Source organism: Paroedura picta, chromosome 5, assembly GCF_049243985.1.
Source record: "Paroedura picta isolate Pp20150507F chromosome 5, Ppicta_v3.0, whole genome shotgun sequence".
NCBI lineage: Eukaryota > Metazoa > Chordata > Lepidosauria > Squamata > Gekkonidae > Paroedura > Paroedura picta.
In genome coordinates this window covers 58,888,003-58,908,291 of record NC_135373.1, presented here as the reverse complement: position 1 = coordinate 58,908,291, position 20,289 = coordinate 58,888,003, and the positions used below count along the sequence as shown (strand labels likewise).

The following is a 20,289-nucleotide window of genomic DNA, read 5'->3' as shown; positions in this document are numbered from 1 at the left end:
CCTGCTTATAGAAGAACTAGTGCTGTATTCAAGATAAATGTCTGGTGATGTCTAGACTCAGAGCTAAAATACAGAAGTTAGAATATGAAGACATAATTACAAAACAGTTGCTTACCATTGAGTAAATGCCTGGTATCTTTAGGATTAGTGTAATGTGCATTAAAGTAATGCAATTGGCAAATGTTAATGAAAACAGTGAATATGTAGTGGATAGGTCAGAGGGTAACTGGAGATGAAAGGATACTAGTGTGTCTGTTAGAACTTTGGTGAGTTATTTGCAGTATCTGGATAGGATTTCTCTCCATAATTTAAACTACACATACCTCACAGGGTGTCTATTGTGGGGAGAAGAAAGGGAAGGTGATCATAAACTGCTCTGAGACTCCTGGTAGAAAAAAATGGTATATAAAAAAACAACTCTTCTTCTTCTCTCCTGAATACATTATTTTCTGCTGAAGTCCACTGTCTCTATTTGAACCTCTTGTTGAAACTCTCAAAAATGTCCCCATCAACCACAGAAAGATTACTCATAAGTACTTGCAAAAGGATTTGTTTTATTATCACTAAATTAAATTTTCACTTATGAACAAATTAAATGGTACTGGCCCCACTACCAATCCTTGTATGACCCCACTGCTCACTTCCCTCCTTTGAGAGAACTGTCCATTTATTCCTACTTTTTCTTTCCCAGTGTTTAACCAACTTACAAACATAATTTCAAGAATATAAGTGCTGTCTGTTAAAAATGGCATTAGCCTTCAATATACCGTATTTTAATCTTGCACAATTTTAAACAGCTGAATCATTTAGAACATTTAGAAGAACTTCTGTCATGGTGCTTAATCATTCTAACTTGACTCAGCTGATGGAATGGAGTGTGACCATAGGAGATGGACATTTATTAAACTCATATATGCAAATGAGCTATTGTGGAACATTTGCTGCTTATCAGTATGATAAGCAGATGCTAATGCAGTCCAATAGGGACCTCACCTAAGAGAGCAATTTAAATGTTACTGTTAGATAAATTATTGAAAGGCACAGAAGTAACAGAAGAAAAAGTATTTGAAAACAGCTACATTCTGAAACTACATCAGTAACACAAATATCAGATGACGCTGGATAGCAGACCAAAGTCTGAGTCTGGATAGCTTTTCACACTGTACCACATAGCATCTTTCAATGAAACAGCCTTACGGAGTTGCTATTGCTTATTTGTTGTGTGGGAGTCTGATATCTTCCCTCAAGGAAATACTTCTATTATTTTCTCATCACTCAAACTGTAATATAATGTTTTGGGGAAAAGCTTTAAAGTTGCCTTAAACCAGTCAAATTCAAGCCTAGAGCAAGTTCTTTCTTTGTGGGCTCCCATTATGTACACAAGAGCCTCTTGTGGCGCAGAGTGGCAAGGCAGCAGAGATGCAGTCTGAAAGCTCTCCCAATGAGGCTGGGAGTTCAATCCCAGCAGCCGGCTCAAGGTTGACTCAGCCTTCCATCCTTCCGAGGTCGGTAAAATGAGTACCCAGCTTGCTGCTGGGGGGTAAACGGTAATGACTGGGGAAGGCACTGGCAAACCACCCCATATTGAGTCTGCCATGAAAACGCTAGAGGGCGTCACCCCAAGGGTCAGACATGACCCAGTGCTTGCACAGGGTATACCTTCACCTTCACCTTTTATTATCATAGAATCATAGAGATGGAAGGGGCCATACAGGCCATCTAGTCCAACCCCCTGCTCTACGCAGGATCAGCCCTAAGCATCCTAAAGCATCCAAGAAAAGTGTGTATCCAACCTTTGCTTGAAGACTGCCAGTGAGGGGGAGCTCAACACCTCCTTAGGCAGCCTATTATGTACACCAAAGAATATATCCAATTGCTGCTGATTTTACACCATCCCTCATACACAAGTTTCTAGATACTACCTTTCCACAATTTGAACTAATACTACTGAAGTATCCAATTTCTAAAATATAAAACAGACCCATTTTAAATTATCTGGATAAACTCTATCTGAAAGTAATCTGCAGAATCTCACAAGATAGCAAATACTCTGGGCAAAGATAAATGCTGGGCAAAGATAAAATAGTAAACTGAGAGCAACAGTATACACATATTACATTATATTACATCAGTAAATAAATATACATTCCTGAAGATAAATGCAGATAATGTAAAAGAGCACAGAAATTCCTCAGATATTCCATCCTGCCTTTGACCTGAAAAACTGTACTAGATTTTTTACTTCCAATATGAACTAAAATTTGTCAAGAATTTTTACCAAACACAACAATATTTTTCCAACATTTCCTGTAGATGACATCAGTAAATTTTGCCATTCTACCTGCTAAGAAGTAAATTACTTATCTATTTCACTCTTCCCATTGTAAGAATGTTGGAAAGTCCCATTTTAGACTTCTTAAAACTTGCATAACTAGTGAAATATCCTGACAATTCTGATATCTTGTCAAAAAGGGAATTACAAGGTTCACACAGTATTAATTTTTAAGTTTTATGAACTGAAAGCATACAAGAACCACCATAGTAACAAACAGTAACAAACTCTAGATTAAGTGTGCTAGATTAAGTCAAAGTAGGAACATTTCATGTAGTTCAAAATGAATTAAGAATGACTATCACTACTTGTACCACAGAATCATTCATCAACTCAGATTAGGATTTCCACTCAATGTTGAAAACTACATTCTTTAAGACAGTGGTCCTCAACCCCTGGTCTGGAGACCGGTCTGTGGATCAGTCGGTACCGGGCTGCGGCACCTCCTCATCCTCCTCCCCGGCTGCTGCCTCGGGGGCTGCTCTGCCACTCTGTCGCTGGCTCACCTTTGGTGCTCTCCAGTGGCCACCATGACTGGGGCTCCCCCTCAGCGTGGCACTGCGCAGCTGCTGCTGGCAGAGCCCCCCAGTGGGCAGCGGGAAGTCAGGGGTGCCGGCAGGAAAGTGAGTGAAGCAGGGGCTCAGGCAGGGGTGACGTCCCTCGGCAAAAGACTACCCTCCTCCCCAGGCCTCAGTAAAATTGTCAAGCATTGACCGGTCCCCGGTGATAAAAAGGTTGGGACCACTGCTTTAAGATACCTTACATATGAGTACAGATTCAGGTAAGTAGCCATTTTGGTCTAAAGCAGGGGTAGTCAAACTGCGGCCCTCCAGATGTCCATGGACTACAATTCCCAGGAGCCCCTGCCAACAAATGCTGGCAGGGGCTCCTGGGAATTGTAGTCCATGGACATCTGGAGGGCCGCAGTTTGACTACCCCTGGTCTAAAGCAACAGAACAAAATTAAAGTCCACTGGCACCTTTAAGTTCAACAAAGTTTTATTCAAGGTATAAGCTTTCAGACGCACGCACACTTTTTCAGATACAATGAAATAGAAGTTATCAGTCCATATATATATAAGCAGAGGGTGAGCAGCAGATTATCATCATACAATATAATGTTTCAATAGATGAAAGCTCACCCTCGACCTACAAGTATGGACTTTAAGTATTTGAAAGGTAGTCACTTAGAGGAGGACAGAGAATAGCACCTGCAGTAATGATTTTAAACTACACGGAGAACAATATCAGCTAGATATCAGGAAAAAAGTTCAGTCAGAGTAGTTCAGCAGTGGAATTTGCAGCCTAAGAAGATGGTGAGCGCCCCCTCCCTGAGATTCTTCAAGCAGCAGCTGGATAGTTCTCATGGATGCTTTAGACTGATCCTGCAATAGGCAAGATGGCTGAACTAGATGGCCTGTATGGCCCCTTCCAACTCTATGATTCTATGACTAATAACTACCACTTCAATGTATCTGAAAGTAGCATGCATGCACACAAAAGCTTATATACCTTGAATAAAACTTTGTTGGCCTTTAAAGTTGCCACTGGACTCAAATTTTGCTTTGTAAGTACAGTTATTCTTGCAATGTTAGGGTATGGTTAATAGAATGTGGTACTCAAGTTCAAATCCCCATTCTGCAATGAAAGCTTGCTGGTGGACCTTGGGTCAGTCTCACATTCTCAGTCTAACCCACCTCACAGGGCTGTTGTTTATTTTATTGATTGACTGATTACTATACCACCACTCTCAATTGACTCACAGCAGTTTACAATAAAATGATAAAAACAGAGTTAAACTCCTAAAAACACCCCTTAATACAATTAACAATTAACAAGATGGCAGTCAATAGGAATTTTCTTTAAAAAACCCTCCACCACCCCACCACCCCTCCCCCACCCGTTCAGCATATGGGTCAAAAGTTCTTTCCTTGGAAACTAGGGCTCTGACCTGACAAACACATTGGGGATCCACCAGTGGTAACTCTGAGACCCCGTACTGGCCTCAACCATATGCCTGGCGGAAGAGCTCTGTCTTACAGGCTCTGAGGAAAGCTGACAATTCCAACAGGGCCCTTCGCTCTTCCGGGAGCTCTTTCCACCAGGTTGGGGCCAGGGCCGAAAAGGCCCTCACCCTGGCCAAGGCCAGGCGGATATCCCGGGGGCCCGGGACAACCAATAGATTCATACCCACAGAGTGAAGAGCCCTGCAGCGGGCATAGACAGATAAGCAGTCCTGTAGATAAACAGGACCCAGGCCGTGTATAGCCTTAAAGGTTAAAACAAATACCTTGAACTTGACCCAGAAGCAGACTGATAACCAGTGCAGATGTCATAGCAGTGGCTGGATGTGGGCCCTCCAAGGTGTACTAGTGAGAACCCTTGCAGCTGCATTTTGTACCACCTGCAGTTTCCAAATCAAAACCAAGGGAAGGCCTGCATAGAGCAAGGTACAATAGTCTAGCGTGGAGGTGAACATTGCATGGATCACTGTAGCCAAGTGTTCTGAGGACAGGTAGGGCGTTAGTAGCCACACTTGGTACAGATGGAAGAACGCCACTCAGGCTACCTTTGTGACTTTAGCCTCCCTGGCAGTCAGTGCAGGTGTTAATTACACCCCATCCAGGCATGGGAGGTGCACCTTTCAACCCAGCCACAGGATTTGGAGGCGTTGAGTTCCAGATGACTCTGCCTGAGCCATCCAGCCACCGCTTCCAAACTACTGGCAAATGTATCCTGGGGGGAATCTGGCCAGCCATCCATTAGGAGGTAGAGCTGGGTGTCGTCCACATATTGGTGACAACCCAGCCCAAAGCCCTGGATCAGCTGGGCCAGAGGGCACAGGTAGATGTTAAAAAGAGTGGGAAAGAGTATCACCTTCTGTGATACTCCACATGGGAGCCCAAAATGGGGCCAAAAACATTATCCCCCACAGCAACTGTCTGTGTCCAGTTCTGAAGAAAGGAGACCAGCCGTTGCAGTGCAGTCTCCCTAATCCCGGTCCCGGTGAGCCAGTGGGCCAACAGCTCATGGTCGACCAGGTCAAATGTGACTGATAGATCTAAAAGCATGAGAATGGCAGAACTGCCTTGGTCCAGCTGGTGCCAGATATCATCTGTCAAGGCGACCAGCGCAATCTCCACCCCATAGCCATGATGGCGGCCAAACTGGTATGGATCAAGGGCCTAAGTTTCTTCCAAGAAAGCTAGGAGCTGGTCCACCACAGCCCGCTCTACCACCTTACCCAGAAATGCAAGATGTGAGACTGGGCAGTAGCTGATGGGGTCCCATGGGTCCAGCAATTGTTTTTTCAGTAGAAGGCATACCACAGCCTCCTCAAGCCCCTTGGGGAATTCTCTTAATGTTAGGGAGAGGTTCCCAATCTCCCTTAAGGGGCCTCCTATCTATTGGTAGCCTGATTTGAACAACCAAGGCAGACAGGGATCTAAGGGACAGGTGGTCGCCCTCACTGACCCCAGCAACTTGTCCACTTCGGTTAAAGAGAGCCATCTGAAGCCATCAAACACTAACCCCTATGACGGCCATGGAGCTTCCAGTACACGAACTGTATCAATCGTGGTAGGAAGGTCCTGGCAGAGCAACAGAACTTTGTCTGTGAAATAGCTCGAAAAAGCCACAGAGCTCAAATCCAATTCCCTTATAGTATGAAGCCCTTCCTTGCGGGCAGTGACCTAATTACTCCAAACAACTGTGCCGGGCATGCGCTTGTGGATTTCCACGGCATAAAACTCTCGTTTAGCTGCTTTCACCGCATTCTCACATGCCTTCAAAAGCGTGCAATGAGATGTCTTGGCTACCTCGGCACAAGTCTTCCTCCACACCTGATCTAGCAGTCTCACTTCCTTCTTCCTCTCCCAAAGCTCATGGGAATACCAATGAACCTGTGTGAGGCAAAGGAAGAGAGGGCACTTAGGAGCAATCTTGTCAATAGCTGCCGATAGATGGGACTGCTAGTCCTCCACCAAGGCCGTCAACAATATGCCGGAGTGCATCAGACCCTGCAGAGGATTCAAGAATCTGTCAGAATCCTTAAGTCTCTGTGGGTGGACAAAAATACACCCATCACCCAAATGGGAAGAAGGTGGTATCCTTAGACAAGCCTTCAAGGTAAGAATAAAAGGGAAGAGAGGAAAATGATGTAAGCAGTTTTGAGTTCCCACTGGGGAGAAAGGCTGAGCATACATGAAATAAATAAATATAGGCCCCATCCTCTTCCATCTGCTTGCTTGAAGTGATCAGCATTTCTTTAAATGAAACTGATGCCATTATACTATTATATTATTATGATTATTGGGCAAAATTATTGGTGCTATGGTTTAAACAAGCAAAGAAAAAATGATAATGCACTTCCACAATTTAACTAAAAAGAGAGTGGGGTGATAGCATGTCATTTATTAGTATTTCCATTTTTGCAGTAGCGCCTCCTCACATCTGCCAAAAGACAAATATTTAAAATAATTTGTTTGAATTGAGATTTATAGGTCTGTATCCTTTTAGTCCAGACCTATAAATCTCAATTCAAACAAATTATTTTAAATATTTGTCTTTTGGCAGATGTGAGGAGGCGCTACTGCAAAAATGGAAATACTAATAAATGACATGCTATCACTCCACTCTCTTTTTAGTTAGTGGTGGTGACAACTAGTGGTGGTGACAGCATTCCAGTTGAACTATTCAAAATCTTAAAGGACGATGCAGTAAAAGTGCTACACTCAATATGCCAGCAAATTTGGAAAACTCAACAATGGCCACAGGATTGGAAAAGGTCAGTTTACATTCCAATCCCAAAGAAGGGCAATGCCAAAGAATGTTCAAACTACCGCACCATTGCACTAATTTCTCATGCTAGCAAAGTTATGCTCAAAATCCTACAAGCTAGGCTCCAGCAATATGTGGACCGAGAACTTCCAGAAGTACAAGCAGGATTTCGAAGAGGCAGAGGAACTAGAGATCAAATTGCCAACATACGCTGGATCATGGAGAAAGCTAGGGAGTACCAGAAGAACGTCTACTTCTGCTTCATTGACTATGCTAAAGCCTTTGATTGTGTGGAGCACAACAAATTGTGGCAAGTTCTTAAAGAGATGGGAATACCAGAGCATCTTATTTGTCTCTTGAGAAATTTATATGCAGGTCAAGAAGCAACAGTGAGAACTGAACATGGAATCACTGACTGGTTCAAAATTGAGAAAGGAGTTCGGCAAGGCTGTATACTGTCGCCTTGCCTATTTAACTTGTATGCAGAGCACATCATGAGAAATGCGGGATTAGAGGAGTCACAAATTGGGATCAAGATTGCAGGGAGAAATATCAACAACCTCAGATATGCAGATGATACCACTCTAATGGCAGAAAGTGAAGAGGAACTAAAGAGCCTGTTGATGCGGGTGAAGGAGGAGAGTGCAAAAGTTGGCTTGAAACTCAACATCAAGAAAACAAAGATCATGGCATCCGGCCCTCTCAATTCATGGCAAATAGATGGGGAAGAAATGGAGATAGTGACAGATTTTATTTTCCTGGGCTCCAAGATCACTGCAGATGGGGACTGCAGCAAAGAAATTAAAAGACGCTTGCTCCTGGGGAGGAAAGCTATGGCAAATCTAGACAGCATCCTAAAAAGCAGAGACATCACCCTGCCAACAAAAGTGCGTTTAGTCAAGGCTATGGTATTCCCAGTTGCAATGTATGGCTGCGAAAGTTGGACCATAAGGAAGGCCGAGCGTCAAAGAATTGAGGCTTTTGAACTCTGGTGCTGGAGAAGACTCTTGCGAGTCCCTTGGACTGCAAGGCGAACAAACCGGTCAGTCCTAGAGGAGATCAACCCTGACTGCTCTTTAGAAGGCCAGATCCTGAAGATGAAACTCAAATACTTTGGCCACCTCATGAGAAGGAAGGACTCCCTGGAGAAGAGCCTAATGCTGGGAGCGATCGAGGGCAAAAGAAGAAGGGGACGACAGAGAATGAGGTGGCTGGATGGAGTCACTGAAGCAGTAGGTGCAAACATAAATGGACTCCGGGGAATGGTGGAGGACAGGAAGGCCTGGAGGATCTTTGTCCATGGGGTCGCGATGGGTCGGACACGACTTCGCACATAACAACAATAACAACAACAATCCTTTTAGTGTCTGTCGTTATGCATATAAAGCATATAAATGTACTTCCCATTCTGTTTGATTTGGTGGAAATATACTTCTACACCCCCCCCCAACAGAATGAGCAGATTTCTACTATTATACCTTGATACTAGGAATTCTACTTAATGGTAGAAACAGTGAAATGGCTTAATACCTACAATTTCAAAAAGCGATTTTAACAATGGCAACCATTGCAAGCAGTTCAGAAGTTAACCATTGGAACTACAAGGACCGAAGGTGAAACAATTTGTTCCTGTGGAATAGGTACATGCTGCTCAAATTCAAACCAGCTTACCACAAACTTTGGCAATGATCAACAGTGGCAATTCAACCAGATATCGTCATGTATCTGATCACAGGATTTGGGCAAGGAAAGTTTGCCTGGCAGTCATGTTTGTACTGGAGTTAGCAGAATGCTTAGTAGCTGCAAACAAGGAGAGTTGCAATTGTGGTAATCCCAGAAAAAGATCAAGCAAGGCAATATACATGTCCTCTAAATAGGCTGCTGGTACTCACTAGCTCTAGCTCTGCTCCCATCTTCTTGGAAAGGCAGATAATTTAGGAAGGAAATTTAGGATAGGCAGGGCTACCCCCATATGCTCAGTCTGGCTATTGAACATGTGCCAGGCAAAAAGTGGTAAGCATAGACAGGCATCAGTGATTCAAGGGAATGGTCAATTCCTGAGGCATCCAAGTCAACCCTTCATTCCCCACCTCCCACTGCAGTCAAGAATGTGTGGAAGAAGTCAATAGGAATTAGGGAATTTGTTGACTGTATAGTTATCAAACTCCCAGCCCAGTTTGCTCAGGTTTGCCTCAGGGGACAGGCTAAGAAGCATGCACCGAACATGATCACATTGCAATTGTAGAGCAAGTTAGAACAGGCTCTCCACAAATGCATACAAATCAGCTCTGTAAATATACAGAACAAGGAAATATTGAAATGCAACCACTTAACAATGATATCAGAATTAACAGGAATCCAAAGGCCAGCTGCAGATGGCAGAACTAGTGAAGAAGCAACCTAAAACTGACACAGGATCAACCATATTCAACATCTTTTATTCCATGCACAACAAGCAGCAGATATGAAGAATCATAAAAAATAGTAGATAAGACGGTTAAAAAAGGGTGACAAATTCTATCTTGGCAGAAAATGCCTGCATGAATACTAATCAAACTTCTAACTGAAAGCAAGTTGTTTACATTCATTGCTATCTATCACACCCAGACACATTGCATGATACTAGTGTTGAACAAATCTTCACAATGTTCTAGCTTAGTGGGTAATATGCAGCAAGAACAACTTAGCTTACAGTACCAGTCAACAGAGTGTACCCTTTATTCAGATTCCTAGACTTCCACATCTTTTTTTTGTCAGATGTGTAAAGAGCTGAATAAAACAAAAAAAAAAAAACGAGTCATCCATGTCAAGTGCACAAGTTTCTGATCTTGCATCACCAGTTCTTTCAGCCCCACATTGGTATCAGTCTGCACTGCCCAATAATCCTTCTTCAGATGTAGTCATCATTGAGGAAGGCACAAAATTCTCCACAGCATTATATACTTCAGGACAGATACTATGTGGCATATGAGATACACTGCTATCTTATCAGGAGTCCTTCCTTCCCAGATAAATCTGGCACAAGAAATCAAGTATAGGCTGGATGATACTATATTTTGCCAATAACAAACACAGGTTCCTAAGTTTTTATGATGATATGGAGATACCTACCCATTGATTATTGTAAGCACCTTACAACGTGTTGTTTCAGGCAGATATTTTACAAAATAATGTGACATAATAAATGTGGATAGAAAACATATTCTAGAAAAAGGAGCAGTATTATTTCCCTCTGATCTTCTTGCAAGCAAAAACCTTCAAAAATTACCTATGATTTAAAAAAATATCCAACCAATCATTCCAGATTCAAGAATCAATCCAAGAGAATTTGGAAACAGTCAATTAAACGAGGGTGTGGGCCCCAATGCTTCTGAGCATAAAGATTATGCATATTCATGGAATTTCTTTGCTTTCCAAGCATGAGCAAAGGTACAATTCTTTCAATAAACATAAGACCTGAAATTCTATGCAGCTTCCTACAAAATAAAGTGGGCAGCAATAAACAAAAGATAACACTGATTTAGTTGCAAATATAAGCTATATGCTTCTTTTCACCACCTTTCCCTTTTTTTACTCATACCCTTCATTTAAACGTCAACACACACTAAAACAACCCTTTCAACTAATAAAAATTTTGTGGTGCAGGTGGGTAGCTGTGGAAAGATATCAGACTAAGCAGCTAATTTTCAAACCAATTTCTTCAGTATAAAATGTGATTAAGAATTTTTATTGTCATACTCTTTGTCTCCATAAGTAAACAACAGTCACACACACAGCTCTTCCTGTGTTTGCACTGAGTTAATTAAGTCAACATTTTTCCTACCATTTATTTCTTCTGGTAACAGACAGAGGGCTGACAAGAAAGACACTGAATATTAAACTGCTTTGCACCCAGCTTTACAGATTGTCAAGTGACCCATTCCTAAAACAAAAGCAAATTTCCGATATTAGGCAAAGACACTGGGAATAAATCATTGCAGTACTGCCCAATACCCAGTGGGTGGGGAACTCCTAAACTAAAAGGTTTTTTGAGTCTACCCCTGTGGATTACACAATAGGGACATCAGAAGCAAAAGGGCTATTTCAGACTTGGATCCCAGTACCTCAGTCACCAAGGATAAGATTTCCCATTCTGCACTACAGGAAGAGAATCTAGTCGCATGTAACAACTGAGGTGATCACCAAAAGAAATTATATGCTCTTCATTCATCTGAAGAAATTGCCTTTATGGAGAGGCACTGAGTGATTTCATATTCAAACGTTCATTCACCTATGATAAAAACACTGGTAAAACAAATGGGGCAGAGGAAAGCAAAGGAAGGCAAAACAGGAGAAATGTCTGGGATTGTCCTGCTGTACAAAGCAAAAAGACAAACCCAAGAAAGTATGAGAAGGTAAATTATATCACCAGAGGAGCAACACAGGTGGAACAATTCCAGGAGGAATTCACATCTTACAACACCCAGTGAAAGGGGATGCCAAAAAGTAAGGTGACCATGGGTGCTTTTCTCTGCCTGCATCACACAGTCAGTTAAGACATTTCACAACTTTTCAACATGCAGCAAAAAATGAAATCAAACATTTTCAGAGGACCAGGAGAAAGGGAGGGAGGAAGATAACACTCTTATTGCTGTCAATAAATTCCTGTTCTCTCTCTCCCCCCTCTCCTTCCAACCATTCTGTATTCATTAATCATGTGAAAGGATGGTGTTTTATTGTGGTTCACTTCAGAGTTATGAACTCATCCACACAATTCACAATCACTTACAGGAAAGAAATTTCATACATATATAGGCACACCTTCTATTTGGAATAAGGGAGCAGTGGTGAAAATTGCACTAATTTTATATACCTCCAGCAGGTCACTAATGCACCCATGTCCCACCTCCCCCAGAAAAAGGAATCCTGTGGCACCTTAAAAGAGGGGCAATAGTTGTATTTCAGAATAAGCTTTTGTGGACTATTGAAGGCACCACAAGACTCCTGTTGGTTTTTTGCACTCTAGTGGGTGGTAATGATTTTCCACTTGGTTGGGGCGAGGAGGGAGGAAAGAATTTATGTGCCAGGATCCGAGGGGGGATGCCATAGGGGCATCACAGCAGGGAAGGATTTCATCACCCCACCACTAACATTGACCCAAGTCCCATACACACAACCTGAAGTAAGCCACACGGGTTTCGTTTACACATTCCTCCACCTCTAGAAGCCTCTCAAAAGCACCACTCCGACCTGGCTGCCACTTCTTGCTTATCCCCAAAGGCGACTTTTCAAGTATGACAAATGCCTGTGGCGGGGGAGAGAGAATCCATCCCCTGCCAAACAGACATCCCCCACCCCCACCAACCGCCCATGTCTCACCTGCACGACACCGACACCTCCACCTTCGTCGCAGGGATGCTGGCGCTGAGCGGGTTAAAATCCCCCACGGTCGCCATATTCCCGTATCTGTCCAGCTTGGACAGCTGCCCCAACAGTTTGTCCGGACCGAACATGGGGGCAACAAGGCGGGGCAAATGCGAAAGGAGGGAAGGGAGAGGACGAGGTGGCGCTCGGGGAACCTCCCAGGGTAAAGAAGCACACGAGCGGGGGAGGAAGGGAAAGCAAAGCAAGAGGGTGGTCAGGCGAAGCTGGGAGGGAGGGCACCGGGAAGCGTGAAAACCACCAGCGGCTGACGGACGGACTGACTGACTGACGGGAGGGGGGGCTGGAACTAGGCGAAGCAGCGAGCAGGGCGTGTGTGTGTGTGTTTTGTGACGTCACCGCCCGGGCAGAACTCCTGCGTGTCACCCTCTTCCTCCTCCTCCCCCTCCTCCCCCTCCTCCCCCTCCCCTTTAACGGACCACTCTGAATGGGGCAAACGCTTCTAACGGATCCCCCCTGGCGGCGGGAGGCGGTGCCCCTTCTGGCCGCGGAGTAGGCGTGGCTTCCCGTCAAACTTCCTCCACTCGCAGGAGCCGCTAGAAGGGAGAAGGGGCTCTTCGACGGGTTACTCCCCCCCCCCCCCCGCTTTTCCATGTTAGTTTGATGTCTTTTTACAGCGGGTGCTTCAGAGTTCCCGTCGCTGCTCGGGCGGGTGGTCACCGCCGTCACTTTTCTTAACACAGAGCCGGCTCCTCTTTCCAGACAGGGTGCTGGACGCGGGCTGCCCAATCCCCGCAAACACTCGGCCCGTCCTGCCTCACAGGGTTGCGGTCAGGAAAAAGGAAGGGCGGGGGTGAGACTCGCGGCCCACCCGGCTCTCGCTCAGCTTCTTGAGGCCCGGGCGGGAGAGGAGAATCCGAGGCTGAGGCGAATGGCGAAACTTGACCAGGGCTGCAGGTATTGAGCAAGGCGAGGGCAGGGCGCTGCTCCAGCCTTGACTTGGCCGGGCGACCAAGCGCCTGCTGGGCTACCACGCCCGAAAGGGCAGGGCGGGAGCCCGATCCCTGCTTCTAAACGGGAAGGGCAACCTGTGGCTGTATCAGCAGGTCAGCCCCGTGACGACGCGACGCTCGCCAGAAGACGCGCTTGTCTTCACGTGTTTGCGGCAGAACGCGACAGGCAGCAATCTCAACGTGGGAGCGAGGCCAGGTGTCGCGCGCTGGCCTCGTTCCCCGCTTCTGTTGAAACCTCCTGTGGACTCGTTCCCCTTCCAAGGCAATGGAGCCAGGATTCCTGCTGAAAAGGGACGCCACTGTTATGAAATCTCTGCTTGTCCGTGTGTGTGCTCCAGAGGCGGGGGAAATTCCACCGCTCCCTCCTGAGGAGACGGGGAGTCTCTAGCTCTGGGCGTGGCTGGCATGCCATTGGGCTGCAAGAGCGAAGACAGGAAATTTCTCCACTGCTTGCCAAACGTTGTAAGTGCTGCAGTATTTCCCGAAAGCGCTGGGACAACAGCAGGAGCGGGAAGGAAGTTGCCGGTTTATACGCAGCCTAACGTTAATTCAAGAAATAAGTGCAGCCACACGAGAAACTGGAAGCCCCAGCAAATTGTTCTGGCTTAATGGGACATTTGCCTCCATGTCATGCTGCCTATTTCCACACAATAAAGGGACAAGATATTTTTCTCCAGGTGTGTTGGCAACACTATTTCCAGCGTGGCTGTCAGTCTATCTAGATCACTATGTATAAACATTTAAAACCTATTGGGGAATATTTAACACTTTCACACCAACAGTTGGAGTCTTGGAGGTGTTCCACTAAGTGCTTTGTATCTGACGGTTCCTGCACAGTTTAATCCAGCTTTACTCCAGGGATAATCAGAGACTTTGGAGATACATGTGACTGACATGCTACTGGTGCCTCTTCTGAACATTGTTCCTCAATTTGGCACCTGTTCCATGTTCAGAAAGTGAATATAACCATGCTCACCTTGAAATAGCAGCTAGCACAAGAACAGGTCAACTGAGAACCTCCCTGAGCCATGCTTCTGGCCAGGGACTGAAGTAGATAAACTAGATGTGGCTCTTTGAGTTGATGGTAACTGTGAATGTGGGTCTCTGCAAACCACAGAGTGAGTACCACTGCTCCAAAGTAAGCCATCTCCTATGTAGTCACCAGGTTGAATTATCAGCCATAAAACTCTCGTCCTGTGCATACACAAGCTTGCTGGGTCATGTCTGCTTCCAGCTCCTGTGCCTTCATTTCTTGAGCCGCCAAACTGGCTCTCATTTCCTGAGAGTCAGTTTGGTGTAGTGGTTAGGAGTGCGGACTTCTAATCTGGCATGCCGGGTTCGATTCTGCGCTCCCCCACATGCAGCTAGCAGGGTGACCTTGGGCTCGCCACAGCACTGATAAAACTGTTCTGACCGGGCAGTGATATCAGCGCTCTCTCAGCCTCACCCACCCCACAGGGTGTCTGTTGTGGGGAGAGGAATGGGAAGGTGACTGTAAACCGCTTTGAGCCTCCTTTGGGTAGGGAAAAGTGGCATATAAGAACCAACTCTTCTTCTTCATGTTCTCCAATCTAATCCCTCTGCCCCAAAGGTATTTTACTGGCATTAATTCCCCTGTCATCATTTTCTGGCTTTGCCTGCCTTCTGCAAGTAACGTATAAGGACATTTTCACATGTGAGATTCAAGCAGCATTTTTAATTTGCTTTTAAAATTATTCTCTTCCATCTTAAATCTCCCCATTAAGAATACTCACATATGACTCATCAAGAGAGGCTCAAAGGTGCTTTTGAATGTTGTATATGAATATGCCTTAATACCTACCCTGGATAGAGCATTCGTGTAGTTTCCAGAAATGGTTTTGCTGCTGCTTTCTTTGCTGAATGAACAATCTTTGAATAGCAGTAGAGACCAAAAGACCCATTTAAAGTATTTCGCACAGGACATTAGCGCCTATCTTGCCTAGAAAGTATATCCCATTTTAAATGCTAGATAGGAGGCAGACTTCCTGGCCACAAGCACAATGCAAACTAGACTATTCTCTTTAGCATTCTACACTGCATTGGCAACGTTCACAAGTTGTGAATTCCAAAGTGAGGCATCCTTTCATTCCTGAGGCTTTTAAGTCCACTGTTTTCTCTGGCAAGTGTATTGTTACACAGCTGAACCCCAGAAGAGTGCACTGCACTTTAAAATGACGCTTGAAAAACCTTGGCCAGCAAGGTGAAATACATAAACCATTTCAGAGTCTATTGACTGGAGTGTTAAAGGACTCAGTAGGGAAATGTGGAGAATCATAGAATCATAGAGTTGGAAGGGGCCATACAGGCCATCTAGTCCAACCCCCTGCTCAACGCAGGATTAGCCCTAAGCATCCTAAAGCATCCAAGAAAAGTGTGTATCCAACCTTTGCTTGAAGACTTCCAGTGAGGGGGCGCTCACCACCTCCTTAGGCAGCCTATTCCACTGCTGAACGACTCTGACTGAGAAAAACTTTTTCCTGATATCTAGCCTATATCGTTGTACTTGAAGTTTAAACCCATTACTGCGTGTCCTTTCCTCTGCAGCCAGCAGAAACAGCATCCTGCCCTCCTCCAAGTGACAACCTTTCAAATACTTAAAGAGGTCTATCATGTCCCCTCTCAACCTCCTTTTCTCCAGGCTGAACATTCCCAAGTCCCTCAACCTATCTTCATAGGGCTTGGTCCCTTGGCCCCAGATCATCTTCGTCGCTCTCCTCTGTACCCTTTCAATTTTATTGATGTCCTTCTTAAAGTGAGGCTTCCAGAACTGCACACAGTACTCCAGGTGTGGTCTGACCAGTGCCATATACAATGGGACTATGACATCTTGTGATTTTGATGTGATGCCTCTGTTGATACAGCCCAAAATGGCATTTGCCTTTTTTACCGCTGCATCACACTGCCTGCTCATGTTTAGTTTACAATCCACAAGTACCCCAAGGTCTCGTTCACACACAGTGCTACCTAGAAGCGTATCCCCCCTCCAGTAGGCATGCTTTTCATTTTTCTGACCCAGATGCAGAACTTTACACTTATCTTTATTAAATTGCATCTTGTTCTCATTTGCCCATTTTTCCATTGTGTTCAGATCTCGTTGAACTCTGTCTCTATCTTCCGGAGTATTTGCCAGTCCTCCCAATTTGGTGTCATCTGCAAACCTGATGAGTAGTCCCTCCACCCCCTCATCTAGATCATTAATAAATATGTTAAAAAGTACCGGGCCGAGCACCGAACCCTGAGGTACCCCGCTACTCACCTCTCTCCAGTCTGATGAAACACCATTGACAACAACTCTTTGAGTGCGGTTCTCTAACCAATTCCCTATCCACCTAACGATCTGAAAATCCAGATTGCAGTCCTTCAACTTATCCATCAGAACATCATGGGGAACCTTGTCAAAAGCTTTACTAAAATCCAAGTAAATGACATCAACCAAATTTCCCCGATCCAGCAAACCTGTTACTTGGTCAAAAAAGGAAACTAGGTTGGTCTGGCAGGACCTGTTGGAGACAAATCCATGCTGACTTCCTTGGATCACCAAATTGTCCTCCAGATGTTTGCAGATCGCTCCCTTTAATATCTGCTCCATTATCTTCCCCACAACAGAGGTCAGACTCACTGGTCTGTAGTTTCCCGGGTCATCCTTCCTCCCTTTTTTGAAGATCGGAATAACGTTTGCTCTTTTCCAGTCCTCCGGGACATCTCCAGTCCTTAAAGAGGTTCCGAAGATGATGGACAAGGGCTGTGCAAGTTCTCTGGAAAGTTCTTTGAGTACTCTCGGGTGCATTTCATCTGGACCAGGGGATTTGAACTCATCCAGTGCAGCTAAATGCCTCTCGACCACCTCTCTATCCATGTTAACCTGCCACCCAGACACTATCCTTTGGCTACGGCCATCTCTAGATGTGCCTAAACACTTTGACCTGTGGGAAAAAACAGATGTAAAATAGGCACTAAGCCTTTCTGCTTTCTCTGCATCTTCCGTTAGAGTTTGTCCATCCGCACCCAACAGTGGGCCTATTGCCTCCTTTACTTTACGTTTGCTCCTCACATAACTGAAAAATCTTTTCTTGTTACAATGGGCTTCCCTGGCCAATCTTAGCTCACTCTCAGCTTTGGCCTTTCTGATGATTGATTTACAGTGCCTAGTAACCTGTAGGTGCTCTTCTTTAGAGCTCTGTCCTTCCCTCCATTTCCTGAACATTTTCCTTTTCTTTCTTAGTTCCTCTTGAAGTTCTCTGTTCATCCAAATAGGCTTCTTAGAGCTCCTGCAGTGTTTTCGTCTTTCTGGGATAGTCATTGATTGAGCATGCAATAGCTCTTGTTTGAGTAGCGCCCACCCTTCACATGCTCCCTTCCCTTCCAGCATTCTCGTCCATGGTATGACACTCATCATGTCTCTGAGTTTATTAAAGTTTGCCCTACGAAAATCCAACATCCGCGTCTGGCTACAAGCTTCCTTGGCTCCCCATCTCAAAAGGAATTCTATGAGGACATGGTCACTTCCCCCTAGGGTCCCCACCTCCTTCACCTCATCCACCAACTCTTGCCTGTTGGTCAGTATTAAGTCCAGTATGGCTGAACCTCTTGTGGGTTCATCTACCATTTGATAAATGAAATTGTCAGCCAGAAAGGAACTGAAGTAAGCATTTTTATTTTGGATGTCACAGAATGGAGGATGGGCTATGGGCAGCAAGGGAAAGGGGCAGCTAAGTGGAACACCCTTAAGCAGACATTTGAGGAACACCTTTAGTATGATGGTAATAGCAAGAATCTAAAATGCAGATCAGCTAAATTCTTTTTAGATCATGCTGGTTTACATAATTCTGATTAAAAAGTGGTTCCAGTCAATCAAATCTATATTTAATTGACTAAGTCTATCTTTGACTATATTTATTTAATTGACTAACTCTAAATACAGAAACAAGTAACTACAATTTTTTAGTAAGAGCAGCAAGCAAAATTGGAGATCTGTTCAAATTTTTCAAACACTAAAGCTACTACTGTTTATCAATGCTAGGAAAAAAACTGTTTGGTAGGGCAACTAACTATACTGAGTCATACAAGATTTTCAGAGCACATGCTGTTCTTCAGAATATCTACATCTAGCTGACCAACAAATTAGCCAACTGTTATTAGTCCTGACCTGAATGACCCAGACTAGCCCAATTTCATCAGGCCTCAGAAGCTAAGTAGAGTCCTTTAGTACTTGGGTGGGAGACTACCAAAGATGACCAGGGTTGCTACACAAAAGCAGCAAATAACGAACCACCTGTTTGTTTCTATTTTATTTATTTTTCCATTTGTTTGCTGCTCTTCCTCCAGGGGGTTCAGGGCAGCCCACAACAGTTTATAAATTTCACATAAAATTATAAAATGACATATAAAATCCTAAAATTATTAATTTAGAAATCCACAATTTGAGAAGGGCCACCTTCTCTTTAGAGAGAGAGGGGCACACATTCCAGCGGCCTATGAGGACCCCTCTATTACTCACTGGGGGGGGGGGAACTGCAAAGTCTTGGATGGAGTACAACTTCTGGGCCGCAAATGCAATAGTGGGGGAGGCCTGGCGATGTGCCTCCTTCCAGGGTGTTGCCTGTGAAACTGGGTGTCAATGAAGGACTCTTCTTGACAACGCCAGTGGAGTTGTGGAGGGCTGCAGAGCAGCAAAGAAAATCTAGCAGTGGTTGCAGCCGGCAATGTGGCAATGGCATGTAGGGAGTCCTGGCATCAAGAAGATCGTGGTATACTGGGCAAAACCACAGACTGAGTAGGACATCTTGATCTGCATTGGGCCGGACAAAGAAGTCTGGGGAGCCAAGATCACACTCAGCCAATGGGGTTGGGGGAGGAGGGGTTTCCTTGTAACAAGAGCCTAGCAGCCTGCTGGTGGAGGGGGCAGGGAAGGAGTTCTCCCAAGTAGATCTCCTACAGCAGTGGTTCTCAACCTGGGGGTCGGGACCCCTTTGGGGGTCGAACAACCCTTTCACAGGGGTCGCAGCAGAGCGAGCAGCTTGGCTGGGAGGGGCACTGACACCATTACCGCTCCTCCTTCAGGTGCTCGTGCTCGGCTGCCAGCCAGTCTAGCAGTGCCTCCAGCTCAGCATGGTTACCCGCCAGGCACTCCAGGTGGCGGTGCAACTCAGCGGGAAAAGAAGCAGAACTAAACTGAGAAACTCCAGGAAAAAAAAACAATTTATATACAATCATGAACAATGGATCTTCACGCTATTGGTCAGTTTCGTTTAATATCTGTGAAAGAACACTTGCATAATTTTATGGCTGAGGGTCACCACAACATGAGGAACTGTATTAAAGGATCGCGCCATTAGGAAGTTTGAGAACCACTGTCCTACAGAGTCAGGCAACAAAGGCCACCTAGTGGGGAATAACTTGAACTGCAGAAGGCTGAATGCCAACTTTTCACTCCTGGTTTAACATTGTCGAACTGTAGGGGTTTAGTGGTCCTGGGGGGTGTCTTGGGAGGTGTTGGAGAGACCCTAGTAGGGAGATCCAGCATTCATCCCAAGGCACCCTAGGTGTATATGTGTAGGTAGTTAGGTTAGGGTGGGTGGAAGTTCATCCAGCCATCTTAAGCTTTTTGTCTTTAAGGTTTTGCTCACTAGATTTAAGTGTCTTGTATTGAAAACCCTATGGAGTCACCATTATTCAGCTGCAACATGTTCCACCTCCATAATCAATTAAATGGGTCAATCTAGACAAATGAGAGACTGTCATAGCTTTCTGCAAACTATGCAAAACTGTATTATTCAAGACAGCC

General features: G+C 44.9%; 1 protein-coding gene and 1 long non-coding RNA gene across 5 annotated transcripts in view; one reads left to right on the top strand and one right to left on the bottom strand.

The window, feature by feature from the left end:
- CPNE8 (copine 8) overlaps nucleotides 1–12,797 on the bottom strand; it is a 96,666-nt gene extending 83,869 nt beyond the window's left edge. The window contains exon 1 of one of the 3 annotated variants that reach the window (XM_077338219.1): nucleotides 12,469–12,797. In XM_077338219.1, coding sequence (XP_077194334.1) covers nucleotides 12,469–12,602 — 134 coding nt within the window. In that variant the 5' untranslated portion in view covers nucleotides 12,603–12,797. The remainder of the gene's footprint in view (nucleotides 1–12,468) is intronic. The other 2 variants (XM_077338221.1, XM_077338222.1) reach the window with 2 other exon arrangements.
- Nucleotides 12,798–12,913: 116 nt separating this feature from the next.
- LOC143837846 (uncharacterized) lies at nucleotides 12,914–14,156 on the top strand. 2 transcript variants are annotated; one of them, XR_013231107.1, is made up of 2 exons: nucleotides 12,914–13,428; nucleotides 13,578–14,156. It is a non-coding gene; the product is annotated as an uncharacterized LOC143837846 (long non-coding RNA). The 2 variants fall into 2 exon arrangements; XR_013231108.1 differs by having other exon boundaries at nucleotides 13,575–14,156.
- Nucleotides 14,157–20,289: the final 6,133 nt, after the last annotated feature.